This window comes from Nelumbo nucifera, chromosome 4 (genome assembly GCF_055504915.1).
Source record: "Nelumbo nucifera cultivar China Antique chromosome 4, China Antique-T2T, whole genome shotgun sequence".
Lineage (NCBI taxonomy): Eukaryota > Viridiplantae > Streptophyta > Magnoliopsida > Proteales > Nelumbonaceae > Nelumbo > Nelumbo nucifera.
The window spans coordinates 7131084-7148057 of record NC_142652.1 but is presented as its reverse complement, the minus strand read 5'-3'; the positions used below and the strand labels follow the sequence as shown (position 1 = coordinate 7148057).

General features: G+C 40.4%; 2 protein-coding genes across 4 annotated transcripts; one reads left to right on the top strand and one right to left on the bottom strand.

Annotated features, from left to right (window-relative positions):
• Positions 1–3517: 3517 nt before the first annotated feature.
• Positions 3518–6591, top strand: LOC104591597 (GDSL esterase/lipase At3g48460-like). Its single transcript, XM_010250498.3, has 2 exons — positions 3518–5540; positions 5859–6591. The coding sequence occupies exons 1-2, from the start codon at positions 4839–4841 to the stop codon at positions 6366–6368; spliced, it is 1212 nt and encodes a 403-aa protein (XP_010248800.1). The 5' UTR covers positions 3518–4838; the 3' UTR covers positions 6369–6591.
• A 1678-nt stretch (positions 6592–8269) lies between these two features.
• On the bottom strand, positions 8270–14408 carry LOC104591598 (E3 ubiquitin-protein ligase AIRP2). Of its 3 annotated transcripts, none has more exons than XR_016085977.1 (6): positions 14023–14408; positions 13094–13256; positions 12876–12942; positions 12494–12725; positions 12035–12356; positions 8270–8810 (listed from the first exon to the last, which is right to left on the bottom strand). XR_016085977.1 is itself a non-coding variant. In XM_010250500.3 (5 exons), the coding sequence occupies exons 1-5, from the start codon at positions 14109–14111 to the stop codon at positions 12146–12148; spliced, it is 762 nt and encodes a 253-aa protein (XP_010248802.1). In that variant the 5' UTR covers positions 14112–14408; the 3' UTR covers positions 11762–12145. The 3 variants fall into 3 exon arrangements, 1 of the variants encoding a protein (XP_010248802.1); XR_002022368.2 differs by lacking the exon at positions 8270–8810 and adding an exon at positions 8868–9440; XM_010250500.3 differs by lacking the exon at positions 8270–8810 and having other exon boundaries at positions 11762–12356.
• Between the last annotated feature and the right edge of the window lie 2566 nt (positions 14409–16974).

Genomic DNA, 16974 nt, shown 5'->3' with positions numbered 1-16974 from the left:
GTGCTCGCTGACAAATTCGGCATGCATATCCTAACACTCCCACGATCCTTGGAAGTTGGTCCACGCGCCGAATGATCCGGAGGGTGGTCAACGTGCATGGCGGTTGCCTCGGGGAATCTTGGACCACTTAGACGATTTCTCGGAAATCTTGGATGTGGTGCGTGAAGCCCACGCCAAACAATGCCTATATAAAGGCACCAACCCTAATGGCATAGGGGGGCAAGTAAGCATATTCTAGTTCTCATACTTTGTGATTTTTAGCTCGCAGTCTACTATGAGAGTACTGACTTAAGCATCAGAGCAACCTTGCCGGGTTAGCCACCCTGGGTCCTTTGACATTGATTCCTTGCAGGTCTCTAAAGAACTACGAAGCTCAACAATCAATCCAGCTCGCCACCAGGCAGCTCGGCTCTCTGGTCAACTCGACACCTAATAGGCAGCTTGGCACTTTGGTCAGCTCGTCACCTAACCTGCCTAGCTCGGCCAAGTCAGTTCGACACCTAACCTACCCAGCTCATCCAACAAAAGTTCACTTCGGCCTCTGAGTCATCGGCCACTTGGAAGCATACCAAATAACGAGGTACTTAGCACAAAAAAATTGATACATCACCAAAAATTGATTCATCAATTGGCGCCGTCTATGGGAAACGCTACAAAAAGCCAAGTTCTCATCCTCCGAAAGGCTAAGTCCTCTTCTTCCAGAAAGCTAAGTTCTCACCTTTTAGAAACTAAAAGCTCTCACTTTCTAGTTTACATTTTTTATGAACTCAAAGACTATGCAGGAAATTGATGACCAATTGACTAAGCAACTCTACCAACTTTATTTCAACTCGGATAAAGCCTCATTAGTCCTCTTCGCAAGGTACCCTCTACAAAAATGAGCTCTTCGTGGCTTCCGCGGGAGTAGGCGGCCAACAGACTACATGGACGCCCCTGCCGGTCGAGCCTTCCAAGGCTTCCGTGCGAGCTGGTGACCTAAAATCAGTAGTGCTGCCCCCGTACGTCGAGCTCCTAGTAGCTTCTTGTAGGAGTAGGTAATCGACATCACTAACGAGGCTGATGCAGCGCAGCCGTAGCTCTAAGGTTCCGAGCTGATAAAAGACTTCGGCACCACATAAGACCCAGTCGCCTATTCGGCATGGGCAAAATCAAAGATCAAGGAGAGTGGACTACGAGTCGCTCCCAGAGCCTAAGGGATAAAGTGCCGAACTGGCAAAGACTTCGGCACCACATAAGACCCAGTCACCTCTTCGGCATGGGCAAAATCAAGGGTAAGGAGAGTGGACTGCGAGTCGCTCCCAGAGCCTAAGGGATAAAGTGCCGAACTGGCAAAGACTTCGGCACCACATAAGACCCAATCGCCTCTTCGGCATGGGCAAAATCATGGGTAAGGAGAGTGGACTGCGAGTCGCTCCCAGAGCCTAAGGAATTGAATCGACGCTTACGAGCTTATCGAATTAGTCATTTCAGGCCAAAATGAGCAATCTACTCCCTTCGCCGAGTTACTTTCAGCTCGGGAGTGGGGGGCAAATGATGAGGGCGGATTTGGCCCTCCAATGATATGGTGACACATGGCACCTCGGAACAAATAGGTGACACCTGGAACACTTAGGCAACAACTTTCCTTAGCCAAGTTGATGGTGTCCCACCTGGCGGCCTGGCCCTAGCGCGACTTGGAGGCCTGGCACAGGCACCAAACTGGCGGCCTAGCACAGGCGTGACCTGGCGGCTTGGCCCAAGCACGATTTGGCAACCTGGCCCAGGCGCGAACCTGGTGACCTGCGAGATGTGCTCGCCAACAAATTCGGCATGCATATCCTAACACCCCCACGATCCTTGGAAGTTGGCCCACGTGCCGAACGATCTGGAGCATGGTCAACGTGCATGGCAGTTGCCTTAGGGAATCTCAGACCACTTAGACGACTTCTCGAAAATCTCGGATGCGGTGCGTGAAGCCCACGCCAAACAATGCCTATATAAAGGCACCAACCCCAATGGCATGGGGGGGGGGGGGCAAGTAAGCATATTCTAGCTCTTATACTTTGTGATTTTTAGCTCGTAGTCTACTATGAGAGTACTGACTTAAGCATCGGAGCGACCTCGCTGGGTTAGCCACCCCGGGTCCTTTGACATTGATTCCTTGCCGGTCTCTAAAGAACTACGAAGCTCAACAATCAATCCAGCTCGCCACCAGGCAGCTCGGCAACTAATAGGCAGCTCGACCCTCTGGTCAGCTCGGCACCTAATAGGCAGCTCGGCACTCTAGCCAGCTCGTCACCTAACCTGCCTAGCTCGGCCCAGTCAGCTCGTCACCTAACCTGCCTAGCTCGGCCCAGTCAGTTCGGCACCTAACCTGCCTAGCTCGGCCCAATTAACTCGGCACCTAATCTGCCCCTAGCTTAGCCTGGTCAGCTTGACATCCAACAAAAGTTCACTTCGACCTCTGAGTCATCGGCCACTTGGAAGCAGACAAAATGACGAGGTACTTAGCACAAAAAATTGATACTATCACAAAAAATTGATTCATCAGGTGGCGAAGTGGCAGACGTACTTGGGTGGATTCGGTTGGTTGGGTCTCCAGCTCCCAAGTTGAAGATTAATCTACCCACTAACCAGTAACTACCCAAGCCCATTAAATATAACATGAATAAAAACTTAAAAAAATCGCGGCCCAACCCAATCCACCTACAGATAAGGAAGGGAACCCAATGGGAACGCATCACTCCATCCATCTAAATACGACCCAGACATCCACCCGATAGGTAGATGGGTTATAACTTATAAGTGAGTGAATTGGGTCAGAAATTGCACTCGAGATTAGAATGCAGTGTCCCTCGCCCAAAGCTTGTTGTATTTTACTTTTAATAGAGAAGATGCTCCATCGTTGAATCAATGGAATACTATAAAATATATTAAATTTCATAAATAGGTCGTTTGGATATGCAAGATTTTATTATAGAAAGACGGCAACCCTGCTCAGATTCTAGGCCTGAGCACTAAAACATTTTCAGATTAACGTCGGCGATCTTAAACAGATCTGACGAGCATGTTATCGAGGGTGGGCTTTATATAAACTATGCTTCTATCTAACTCATTCTGATTTTCTGCATGCACTCCACTAAAGCAATGGTGATGAATTCTAATTTTTCTTTTTTTCTTTTTTCTTTTATCTTTTGTAAATATTTACTTTTTATCATTCAGATTTGGGTTTGCTTAGTAGAGAGATATAGCCTGAGCTGTGGAAATTGCAGTCAAGTGATATTTATTTACTTTGACTTTGTGGGTGGAGGCTCTATAGTCTATATTAATTTCTTATCACTTTGTTTAATAGCCCATATGTTTCAATGTTGTGTACCAACGAATCAGATTAATTTAGTGATGGCTTATCTCAACCAGCAACCGACCCGAAATCCATTTAAGACTGCCCTGATCCTGACAAATGGGATCACTTCATTAGCCACCCGAACCCCAAAAAAATAGGTCCAGGTGGCTGGACCTGGCTGTACAAAGTCTTCATGTGTTGGTCCACCCACCAAGTGAGCTGGCCCATTAAGGTTCCTATCTACAAAATTTAAACCTTTCAGGCCCGCAAACAGAACATTGTCTAAAAATGTATAGGCTGTAGACTTTACCAAAGAATATTCTTCTCTTTTCCCCGACTGAAAGAAAGTAACAGGAATAGAACTCCATCCCTGCTCCTTGGCTGTCCTGTAGAGCCATAAGAATTGCATTCAGCTCTGCTTCCACTGCCAGACCACATGACCTAAATCTACGACCTGCAGCACCCAACAAATGGTGGTCATTCATTAATACCAAATAAAGCACGTAATTCCTGAAATCCCCATATTAATTATTATTAACTACTGAGAAAATTGCTTCCTTCCTTGAGGCTAGCTAAGAACATTATTAACATAAGAGGTGGTGGCCAGGGAATAGTCATCATTTCCCCTCTTCACCAAGAGAGAAATTACCGATGATCCATCTGGTCTGTTCAAAAATGCAATCAGTAGAAAGTAGAAACCCTTTTATTTTGAAAAAGGAATTATATCATTTCTAGCCACTGCAACAGTGCAGCCCACTGAGATCATTAAGGTCAAGGAGATCCAAACCAACCACCAAACAGACATTTAAAGAATCAACATACGGGGAGTAAAGGAAATAAATTCAGAACTTCGTATGAAACACTTATTTATGCCGCGATCATGATCTCAGTAAATGTTCTTTCCTTATATGTGGGGTCTCGAATTTCCTCATTTCACTTTTTTTAGGAGGAGGTAGCAAAAGTTTTTTCCTCTCCAGAGTCATCCCCATCAATTGTATGTAGCTGTACTCTGTAACAGTGGACTCTGAAGAGAGGAGAGAGTGACAATGATAATAAATGAGTGAAAGAGATCTGGCCCTCCAGTCTCCACAAGCCAAACCAGTGCATTAACGTCGAATTTAAAACTCTCACCTCCCTCCTCCACCTCTGTAACTCTCATGGCTTTTACGTTCTATCTATCAGTACAATCAAACTAACCCAGGTCCAAGGATAGACGTCTGTTCTGCTCCGCGGGAGGGCGTCACCACACCAACCATCAATTGCAGGATTTAAAACTCTCACCTCCCATCTAATTGCAAGATTTCTGGTTCCACGGAAATATATCCAGATCGACAACGTTACTGAATGCTATTCCGTATAGGTTCTTAATGAACTGACATCCCCACAAAGGCGTCGTTGATGACCAAAAAGAAAAGGACACACGTCTGTGATCATCTATGTGAAAGCTCCGTTCATCATACTTCAGTCTTCATGCATATATAATAATATAGCAAGAAGCTCCACAATCCATAAGCCCATGAACATCAAAACACAAACAATGGCCTCCTGCTCCTGCTCTACTCTTCCGTCTCTGTCTTGCCTGCAGGCGACCCTCACCACCGTCGCCATCTTCCTCGTCTCACTTGTTTCTGATTTTTCTTTATCAACTTCTAGTACTCTCACAACTGGAAATGGTTTCAGAAAAATCTATGCCTTTGGTGACTCGTATACCGATACTGGAAACACACACTCGTCTACTGGCCCAACCAATTTCGAGTATGTGTCCAGCCCTCCCTATGGCACCACCTTCTTTCATCAACCCACAAACCGCTACTCTGATGGCCGTCTCGTCATTGACTTCGTAGCGGAAGCATTCTCTCTACCCTACTTACCACCCTACCTCAACCAGAACGTTGATACATCTCATGGCGTCAATTTCGCAGTTGCTGGGTCTACCGCGATTGACCATGATTTCTTTGTTATAAACAACCTCACTCTTGATAGCACCCCTCAGTCTCTCCACACCCAGCTCACTTGGTTCAACAAGTTCTTGGAAGACAACGGATGTGGAGGGACAACAACATTGTCATCATCAGCTGAGTGCAGAAGAGCGTTGGACGATGCTCTGTTTTGGGTGGGCGAGATCGGAGTGAACGACTACGCTTACCTCGTTGGATCCACAGTGTCACCAACAACGATTCAAGATCTAGCTATCAACAGCATTACTGGATTTTTACAGGTTCGCTGGCGTAAACTTCTTCCTTTCTGATCAACTCATCATGTCGTTGTTTTTTCACTGGCTTCAGTCTGAAGCTCCAGAACTACTCATTAAATTTAAACATTTTTTCGATCCAATGTTTAATAATAAATTGAACATAGTGGTGTTCATGGTTCATGGGCAAAAGCTTCTGAACCTACTAAACTATTCAGATTGAGTAGAGTTGGTGAAATTTATGATTTATCCAGCGGCCCAAAGACCAAAGCACTTAAATCTGTCTGATTCGAATACTACTCTGTCTGGGCTGCTTAATGAATAGATTGGCTGGCTGGTTGGCAGGAATTGCTGAAGAGGGGGGCAAAGTACGTGGTGGTTCAGGGTCTACCCATGACGGGCTGCCTATCAATGGCCATGGAATTCTCTCTCCTTACCGACAGAGACGATGTTGGGTGCGTGGGGAGTATAAACATGCTGAGCTCCATGCACAACTCCGCCCTCCAAGACAAGCTGCAAGGTCTCAGGAGGCAGTACCCAGACGCCATCATCGCCTATGCAGATTATTTCAGTGCCTACCATGCGATTATCAAGAACCATCACAAGTATGGATTCCAGGAGCCATTCAAGACCTGCTGTGGTTCTGGCGGAGACCCCTACAACTTCGTTCCATTTGCTACGTGTGGTTCACCAGCTGCATCGACAGCTTGTTCAAACCCTGCCCAGTTCATCAACTGGGACGGTGTCCACCTCACGGAAGCCATGTACAAGGCCACTGCTGACTTATTCCTCCATCGTAGCTATAGTCATCCTCCATTTAGTGTGTTGATGAGTCGCAGAACTCATGGCAATTGACCTTAGTTTTATCTTAGTTGGTACTTGGTAGTATCAGCGTTCTTAGTTGCCTGTTCATCACTAAATCATCTTCATGATTTTTTATTTTTTATTTTTGGGGTACAAAAATCATCTTCATGATCGTGTCACTTGTTCTCTGCAGCTTCATGGTAGTTAGCTTCGTAGTTTGCCCATTAACAGAAGGAACATTAGATAATAACATATACATACGTATTTGATGTCTTCTTCAGCCCATCTCCCATTTCACGTTTTCTAGTGTTTGCTGTTTTGACTCCGTTTGTTTGCGGTGAAAATTTCTGGTAAATCATAAATTCATGGGAGTCAAAAGTGGATCCAGTGCAAATTCTGGTTTTTGTTTATTAGAAGTAAAATTGAAAGTAAAATAACCACTTTATATAAGAAATAACCAAGGTAGGAGAAAGGTGGTGCAAATTTTACACCTATAAACCAATTAAGTACAAATGAGATAAAAAAAAGGTGCAAGTTTTGCATCAGGCAGAAGTGCAAATCTTAATTATAAACCAAATTGATGCAAAACTGAACCACGTGCAAATTTCTGTGAAACCCATCTGAACTCAATTAAATATGCTCTTCAGGCCTGATTTGATGTTCCAACTGCTATGTTTTTTTCTCCCGACTTAAAAAAAAAAAACAAAATTAGTCATCTAAAGTCTAAATTGCTTACTGGAGATGATAACATCCGTCACTAATGCTAATAACTTATACAGATTGGTCTTCGCAGATTCCATATTGCTGTGTGTAGCCGAAAGACGTGTCAAATTTGAACGGTATGAAGCATTTCATTGATGAACTGTGAGTATAATTACAAAAGAACATAAAGAAGAGATGAACAGTACGTTGGACACCAAACATAAAAAATGAGTCCATCACAGAACTGTTCAAGCACATTACTATACAAGCTTCTATGGCAATGAGGATTCTAACCATGTATCACGTCATTTTAAACTTCAGTTTGAAGGCTTAGCTTTGTAAGTATTACTTGCATCTGCAGCAAATATTCTCACTTACCATCAGATGCATCCCCAAGGTCATGTAAGAAAGGCGACAGCTGAAAAGCAGTTAAGAACAAAGATGGATTGAAGCCTCGACAAATGGGTATACATGTATTAGCTATAAACGTAAACCTCCTTAACCTAATCTAAATGAAGAGGTTAAGAAAACCATCCAGACTTGGGCGAGCTCGAGCACTATGATGATTACCTGGGGAATAAGAAAAAAGTCTAATTTATTCTTTATTACCAACCCTGAACAGCTTACTTTGAGAATCTTTAGCTAAAGACCTACTCCAGAGGTCAAATGGCATATAAAGGATCAAGATATGGCCAAAAACAATTTATACCATTTTTCTGCGGAGTACTGGACGTCTAAGTGAAATTTTTGGACCACCCATTGTTTTCTTTAACTAGCAGAAATTTGCTCATCCACCAAAATAACTTGAACAACTAGAAGAACCATATTCAGTGAACTCTTCAAGGAAGAAAACAAAACTCATGTCATGTACATGCTTTAGAAATCTGGTGTTGGTGGGTCATTCAGATGGTGTAGATGGGGCAACACTGCCAAGACAAACTTGCACCGTTAGATACAAGCTTCCAACGTAATTATTTCTAGATAACCTGCTTAGACCCAAGAGTCGAATCCCAACTGGTGCAAAGCTAAAGACACTGTCAGTGAGGGGCCAGACTGGAATTATCCACGCCAAGTGATTGAACATCAAGTTACATTTGTTTCTGGACTACAGATTAAATAGGCAGTTAGATAAGTCCAAGTGTCCAAGCAAGATGTAGCTCCATGTCAGAAAAGCCTTTTTTGATGTATTTGGTAACACCTACCTAATTGCTTTGTAAAATTGGGAATTTGCTAAATTTTATATGTCATGGGCTTATGGCTGCAGTTCAGAGATGGTATCTTGTTTTATCCAAATTTAGATGTGAAAAACACGCATGATTCATTCCAATAGCTCCATATTGGTTGCTAAATTGGGTGATGCTTGAATAATGCAAAAAATAAGGGACCATTGCTTGGTTCAATGGTAAAATCTCAAGCTAAGACATGTTGAAGTCCGAGAACAGCCACTATATGTCAAAAAAAAAAATGCCAAAGGTTAGTTTTGCATCCAGTTTACCCCAGATATAGCACGTCTTCTTAAATAATGCAAAAGAAAAAGGGATAGGGCAATGATATGACCCTTTTTCTTTTCATATGTAGCTTATCTTCTCCCCTATTATGCGTTCCTGTTACTAGTACAATCAAAGGCCTTTCTTTTACCCTTCTCTGAGAGTCCATCAGAAATAAATGTCCACAAAGATGAAAATTGGAAATATGGTAGCTTTGTGAACCATCATTAAAAAAAGGCAACTGGGCTACTGGTTTAGAATTTCAAACTGAGCTCTGACCAACCATTAGTATATGTAATATTTCCTATATAAGATGTAGCAAAAGAACAAGAAGATAAAAAATTAGTGATTGCAAAAGAAATTCTACAAATATGAAAAGCATAACTTTGGCATTTATCTAACAGATCAGTACATCAAATAACATGAAACAAAATCCCTGTTACATCAAATATCCCAGACTGACAAAACAGCAAAAAGTTATGAAGTTCTGAATAATTTATGGCTGAAGGAAGACATGTTATTCCGTTACAGGATACATGCTAAATAGCACACTTGCATTGCCTTGTCTTTACAGGAAATGATATATTGTGTACACAGGAGCATTTAAAAAGGGGGAAAACACAAGCATTGTATCATGGTTTCCCATCAGAACATGTTGCCTATGCACAACAGCACAAAGCAACCACATAAGAGCAAAGTGAATGCATTCTTCAAAAAGCCCGAGCAACCCTTGTCAAAGCATCTATAAACCATACTATTACCTAGATAACACTTGATGGTGCGCTGGCAACAATTCTTTGTGGTGAGAACTAGTGAAATTTAATATTGCCAGAGAGCAACTAGTAATCCACCCAGTTACTATTGTTTCCTCCAACATGTTTCAACTGTTCATTCACTCAATAGGAATATGGCATCTATGATTCCTCAACCGTTGCTGGCAAAGAGTAAAAGAATTGTGAATGCTCAAAAGTCGCATCCAGCTTTTATGTATAAATTTGCTTTCTTTTATACTCATTGGTAGTGACACCAAGTTCCATTTGCAATAATGTAGCAAGTAAATTTCCATCACCCAAGTCTAGATAAGCTGACTTGGGGAATTTCTATAATTCATTGAACATTTCTTCATATTCCTTTATGGCTGCTTTTTAAGGAGAAGTGCAATGTGCAAGTAAGAAATAAAAAGAAGACGAAAAAATAAGTATAAAACACCAGCATGGGGAGAAAGTCAACAGATCACATTATCGTACTATAGATCAATTTTCTCTTTCCTATTTGAAATGAAGGAATATAGCTGCATCAGTTAACAATGGTCAAAACAATTCGGACTCAAACCTTAATGAAGACGCCCAATAAACCAAATAATAACTATTTCTATATTTCAAGAAACCATACTCAATGGTGCCCAAAGACCTCAAAAGTTTCCCCAGAAGTTTCCTACCCTTGTTCTTGTGACAATACCCCTCTATTGGGTGGATGTCCAAACTCTGAACTGTTAAGAAAAATCTCAGAAAAAGTATTTCTAGTCCAATTATAATCTCCACCTCCAAAAGCTTCAACAATTTTCTTTTTATCAGGACCAAAGTGTTTTACTAGAATAAAACACTTAAGTGTACAGACCTTCCTGCATGAGAGGAAAAACTGAGTACAGAAACCAAACATAGTTATGCACATGCTAACAATTTATAGATTTTCAAGTTTGGTTACCCAGTAAACCCCATCTGGCCATCTCCCATTACAAAGAGTCCCTATCAACCCTCTCCTGGCTAGAGCATCTGCTAATTAGTTAGATGATTTAGGAATCCTGCTGGATGATATGTTCATGCAATCAGCCAGCAACCTTCCCTCTCTAATATAGTGTTGCATTACCCAAGGACTGCTATCAGATGCTGTTCTCGCCCAACATATTGCCACTTATGAGTCTCCTTCTACATCATGTTTGGGGAATAGCCAATTCTAAGTCTATGCAACAAGGATAGTGTTTCTTCCTTTATTGCTTCTGCCTCTCCAAGAAGGCCAGAAAATGCTTTAACCACCTCTCCTTTGTTCCTGAAAAGTTGTCCTGAAGCTTCAATATTGATGTTGCATGTTGCTTGCAGTGAGAAGGAATTAATAATTATATCAATGTATTTGTCAATTTACTTGGTCTTATATTATCTGGCTGTATTTTTATATTCTTTATTGGTGAATCTTGAGAGCACTGTGTCACCTCATTAGTAAATTGAGCATAGGATACATATTCTACTATTGACCTTCAAACAGCAGTAAGAAGACCTGATACAACTTGAGGGTTAAAGAGGCAGGAGAGGCATTGTATCACCTCACGAGTAATTTGAGCATAAGATGCATATTCTGCCATCAACCTACAAAGAGCAGTAAAAGGACCCCTTGTAACTTGAGACTCCAAAGGAGAGGTTGGATGAGACTAAAACACTTGTGGGTTGATGTACTGAGGAAACATTTCCTCATGTACCTTTCTTATTTCAAATAAAGTTAACCTTTTATCAAAAAAAATGTACTGAGGAAACATCTGAGGACCCATAGGTTAACTGAGACAAGAACTTGATGGAATGGAATGGCAAAACAGGATTAACTGCTCCTAACCCCAAGTAGTTGAGAAAGGATTTATTCAGTTCAATTGTATACTTCTATATAGCTGCAGAAGCCTGTTTTCTCATGTCTGCATGAAAACCAATTCCAAAGAGTTTGAGGATCTAAGGAAAGACTACACACCAAAGATATGTTTATAGATTGTATGTGTAGACAGATAAAAGTATGGGAACATGTCTATGATGTCTATATAGTTGGGACAAGGCTTAAATGATGACGACAAGGATAATATAGGCATATCAATACATACACACATATATAGCAAATTAACATATCCCAGCACATGAAGGAAAAAAGTAATTAACTTTTGTTTTCTTTTGAAGTAGAAAGATGAGAAGGGAAAAAACTGTATACCACTTCAGATGAAGCATCTTATCACATGTCAGCCTAGGCTTTGATTATGATGATGACAAGGATAATATAGGCATATCAATACATATACACACATATAGCAAATTAACATATCCCAGCACGTGAAAGCAAAAAGTAAATAACTTTTATTTTCTTTTGAAATAGCAACATGAGAAGGGGAAAAACTGTATGCCACTTCAGATGAAGCATCTTATCACATGTCAGCCTAGTTTAGACAGGCCATACATGTGCTGCACTTCCACCAGTACCATTCTCATAAATGGTCATTCCAGAAAGTTAAAAGAAAGCAGGTTTTGAGTTATAAATCACTATGCTACAGGTGAGCTTCACATAGAATGTACAATGGGGCATCACAGCCTTCGATACCTCCAAGTACTTTGCATACAAATTAAAGTAAGAAGAACAAACAAGCTGAATTTAAGCTTCATAAGATACTTGATATTCATTTACTTTTATTTGAACCCCTTAAATGAGGCTTTGTACTATTCTAAACAAGTATAAAGTTGCTTGGGAAAATTCCATGTAAGAAACTAAGAGATTTTCCCTCACCAGACTCTTCACATTGTAAGGTCGGCTTTTCATTTTCTGTACATCATTCTTCCCAAATTCTTCCGATCAGATCAAGAGTTCCTGTACATTGCACTTATAATCTCCTTTTGATCAGATTAAGTACTCATAATGCACTAAGAAAAGGGTGTCTGGGATATCTTTTGGCAGCTTATTGATATAGAGGTAGAAGCGTAACAGATCCTCTTTGGCTACAGTCTCTGCGTCAGCGACATCACCACTACTTGTTAGCACCCACAAGTCTCCTGATTTAACTCTCTTTATGCTACCCCGGCAAAAAGGGCAGGATTCCGATCTTGTATTCCTGTGAATTTTTACAAAAAAAAAAAGCGTCAACAAAGTTTTACTCCTTAATTTCAATATCTTAATAAACCATTTGAGATGGAATTTTTTTAATGGATCACTTGAAATAGAAAATTGAAAGAGGGATATTATACTTACCAGTCATGGTAGCAGTTAATACACATTGCATGGCAACAACTAGGCAGGAGCACCTTGGTACATGGTTCCATGCAAATCCCACATTCATCTTCTCTTTCCAAGTCCACATCGGAGAGCTTCTTCCTCTCATCCAAATTCCTTCCAATCATCTCCATCCTACGGCTCTTTTCTTGAGTTATGCCTAGCTCCACTGATTTACCATGGAGTTGTTGGAGAGATGGCAATATAACAGCTGCAAATGGATTTTAGTTAGGCATGAAAAAGTAATAACAAATTTCAGTTATCTTCTTTCAAAAGAGGAAAAAGAAAAAGATAAATGAAGGACAGCTAAGTAGAATTATTAAGACATCAGAAAAAGAAAACATGTGGGCGGTTTACAGACCATAAAATTCCCTAATTGTTGCCTTCCTTCCGTATGAAGCAATTTTGGGTCGTCCATCCGCATAAACCTGTTTAATCATTAAAAAAACACAAAACATGAATAACTTAACTTGCGGGGGAAAAACATGAATAACTTAACTTTATGAACTATTGTTTTAACATTCCATGGAAAAGAAAAGAAATCAACCTTGTATACAAGTATATGGAAAAGAAACCAACCTTGTATACAAGTATATGAAAAAGGTTTAGATATCTTGGGAGTAGACAGGTACAGGAACAATCCATCCATTGAAGCAAAAGCAGAATAAGGGGCGTCAAGTGACTGTAAGCCAATTTCAATTGAAGACATGCACCACCCTTGGCTCTCGGAATTGAAGCTGCCCTGCAAACACAGAACCCGTTCATACAAGTCAATTTGGCTGGAGTTGGCCACAACTATCTTTATCGTCACAATTTGATGGAACAAAACATGCAAGAATATACTTCGTGAAGGAATTTCGGATTTTTTTTTTCAATCTATGCTTGCTGGAATCAGTGGGTATTTCCTTTACGCAAGCGCCAACAGCTCATCAGCTGCAGAAAATAAAATGACACACCCCCACCGAAGAAGATGCATCGAAAATGGAAGAGCAGACAAACTCACAATACATGCACGCCTAAATTCCAAGATGGGTATTTCCTTTGAAGATAACAAATTAACATAACGCAAAAAAAAAAAAAAGCGTGAGTCCATCCAAGATGAAGTTCTTCAATCATCAGGGTCTCTAATTATCCAAAAAAAAAAAAAGAATCTAGAAGCCCTACATGAGTAAGATGAAAGAACGCAGACATACACATAGACCCAAAAAAAACTTAGAGCACGAAGAATCCCTAATTGGTGCCAATTTATTTTTCCCCTGAACTGTGGCAAGTACATGAACATCAAAAAACAGACATTACAGACCAAAAACCCATCGAACTCCATGTTGCTATATCTCTTGCCTTCTTTTTCGGCCATGAATTACCGAAGCACAGAATTGCCCTCAAAAGCATAGATAAAGGAAATAATAGATACGCTTGGAGGATACAGATTGAAAAGAAATAAACGAAAGGGAAGAAAGACAGAAACAGAGTAAGCAACAAGAGAAAGAAAAGCGATTAAAACTCACAAAGCGTTGGCATGTTGTATATCAGCCTCTAGAACTTTTAGGGACTCTTTGTATGAAGACTTGGCAAGCTGGTTATACAAGAACTCCATCTAGTTTTATTACTGGGTTTCTTTCTTTTAGCAAGAACCCAATAAGAACATACAATAGAGAGGCCAGAGAAAGAGAGAATCGACAAAATAGAAAGCTCAGCTGCTCAGGTTGGATTGGACTTTATATGCTTGACATGCCCTCTGAAATACGACGTCGATGTATTATGAATATAAAACGAGCGTTGAAAGAAAAGAAAGGAAAAAGATTGATCCTTGCTATGTGGGTGGTGGGAGCCACTGTTTCACAACCTAATCCCCACCAAAGACAGCTCCAGAAATTTGATAAAATCATAAAACACAGAGATGGCTTTTGGGTTTTTTTGAGAAAGCTTTCGGGGGGGTTGTTGAGTGTTAAACCTTCTTTTCTTTAATTATATCTTTGTCTTGGGCAGGCGGCTATAGCTTATAAGAATTAAGAACTTGTTGTGAAGGGGATCACTTTTTTTTTTCTTCTCATTTTTTTGTATTTTTTATTTTCTTGTTATTATTAATGGATATAGATTATGGATGGATAGAGTTAAAGGGCGGTTGTGCTTGTTGGGGTGCCAGCCTTTTTGATTAAGTTACATATATATTCGTTATTTTTATTAAATGAGATATTATTGTGTCATGATTTTTATGATATATAATCGGCCCACGTTGTCGTTGATTCCTTACCGTACAATCAACAAGTCCCCGTGAAAAGATTTGGTAGAACCTAAGCTGGTTTGAATTGTCAAACCAGCCACATTTCATCGTCCACATTGTTTAGAATAAATGTGAGTTTTACAAATATTATTCCTATAGATTATTCCTTCTTCTCTGGTCAAAATTGAAAGATGCTTGTGGACCAGGAGTCCAGGAGTGAGCGGAGACAGTCTTGGGCACGTCCAAGTAAATTCTACTTTAGGCCAATATCAAAAAAATTAGAACAAACCCAAGTTCGGCCCTTAACGGCCGGCCTATAATGAGCCAAGAGTAACTGACTATAAACTATTAGGTTTCTTTTGTCAAGTCTTTGTTAGGAATATCTTCCAACAGTTTAAATGACCAAAAGATATAGGTACCGATCAGTTTTTTCCGAAGATCTGATAGGCAGTGAGCTTTTATATAAAGTATGGTTTTTAAAATCGTTGGATCAGAAAAACCAGAAATCGGTCAAATGAATGGTTCCGTTTTTTGTTAAAATCGGATTTTGGCCAAAAAAAATATTGATTTGGTCAGTAAACCTCTGACCCGGGCGATCGAACTGTTTGAACCATTTAACGGTTTTAACCTTTTTTTTTTATTTTTTGCCAGAACGGGTCGATCGTCTGATTTGAATGGTCAAACCATTTGACCAAGAAACCAAACCCCTAGCCGGTTCGTTCCCTAGATCGATTTTAAAAACCTAGATATAAAGATTTTGACAACCCACAAACCAGTTGATAGGAGGCACATCTTTCTGCACGAAGATAAGACTTGAGAAAACCAACAAGATGAAAAACTCTATTTCTAACTTTACAAAATAAGCTTGAATCAGGCTTCTCGCGCCTATTTTTAATAGAAGAGGATGCACAGGCAAGCTATCGAACTTCTAAAGAGATGACCGTCTGAACATAAAGACACACCAAACAGGGCCATAATTAAAGGATCTTGATCTAGACCATTTGGTGAGCATCCTAATCTATCATAGTCTACATGAAAGTTTTAGGCACTCAAAGATAAAGTTTAATTGAGCTTTTTAGGGCTTCCAAATGGCCATTTTGGATTTTCATAAACTTTTTAGGGCATAGATCTTTTAAACTTTTGTCCTTCATTATCAAATAAAGACAAAAGTTTAGTATCCCAAGCTATGAAAATCCCAAACGACCATACCAAAAATGCCCCCTATTTAGTATGTGGACCTTGGAAATTGCAGTTGTGAACTTGTGACCGACCAGGACCACCACCATTGGATCGATTCCATCTTTCATAAAAATAAAATTCACAATCGGATGGATTCCACCTAAGGCCACTGTAATCCCGTGTATTTGACAAAAAAAGAAAAGGAATTCGACAACTCATTCACACTTTTGTCCTTTTGCAATTTAAAAGGCTCCATGGCCAGGATGATAGTACATTGCCCGCAAAATAAACCAAGGCCAGCCCATTCAAACGCTGGTCCTCATTGGCTCATACTCAGGCCCAATACTATTTTCATCAGAACAGTCCAAGCCCAGCCGAACTAAACCAGCTACATTCTGCATTCCTGTACAACTAATCAACTATACCTAAAACTAAAAGCTACCAACGCCCAACGATGACAAATAACATGATTTACCGATTCTGTTGCATTATTAAAAGAAAAGGGAAAAAACCCTTCGACTAAGATAATACAAAAACAGGTTCTCTGGTCAACTCCAAATACAAGCAACTTGCTTACATTCAATACAATTCATTTCGTATATTTCTAACATATGATTAGACAATAAATGTTGGTTAGCACCCCTTGTTAAACAAAAAATGATCAATCAGTATCAAACATGAAGTTAGTTGCAGTGAAGCTTGAAAACTCGGCATCAATCTAGTTCTCTACCAATTAATTTTACATACACCAGGAAGGGGAAAGGTCAGCTGGCGGCCAAGGGGGGAAATAATTGAACATGGGGGAATTTATGGCTGGAGGGAATAAGGAGAGTTTTTGTGACATTTATAGCTTGTCAGTTGAGAACAGGAAGAGTATAGGGCATTTAGCATTTATATCTTATTAGTTGGGAATAAGAAGAGTGGGGCATTTATTATGGAAGACAGTTATGCTGTAAGATGTGTATAAGAAGGGGTTTTGGGGGATGGAGAAGAGAGACTTTTGCTGAGTACAGAATTCTGAGAGTGCTTGGGAGAGTCGGCGGTCTCTCGAAAAACT

Bases quoted from the DNA above. Each gene is read 5' to 3' on its own strand.
- LOC104591597 (XM_010250498.3), top strand. From the start codon at position 4,839: ATGAACATCAAAACACAAACAATGGCCTCCTGCTCCTGCTCTACTCTT. The intron at 5,541-5,858 runs GTTCGCTGGCGT...GCTGGTTGGCAG, and splicing joins GCATTACTGGATTTTTACAG to GAATTGCTGAAGAGGGGGGC.
- LOC104591598 (XM_010250500.3), bottom strand. From the start codon at position 14,111: ATGGAGTTCTTGTATAACCAGCTTGCCAAGTCTTCATACAAAGAGTCC. The intron at 13,257-14,022 runs GTGAGTTTTAAT...CTGTGTTTGCAG, and splicing joins ATACAACATGCCAACGCTTT to GGCAGCTTCAATTCCGAGAG. The intron at 12,943-13,093 runs GTTGGTTTCTTT...ATGATTAAACAG, and splicing joins TTCATATACTTGTATACAAG to GTTTATGCGGATGGACGACC.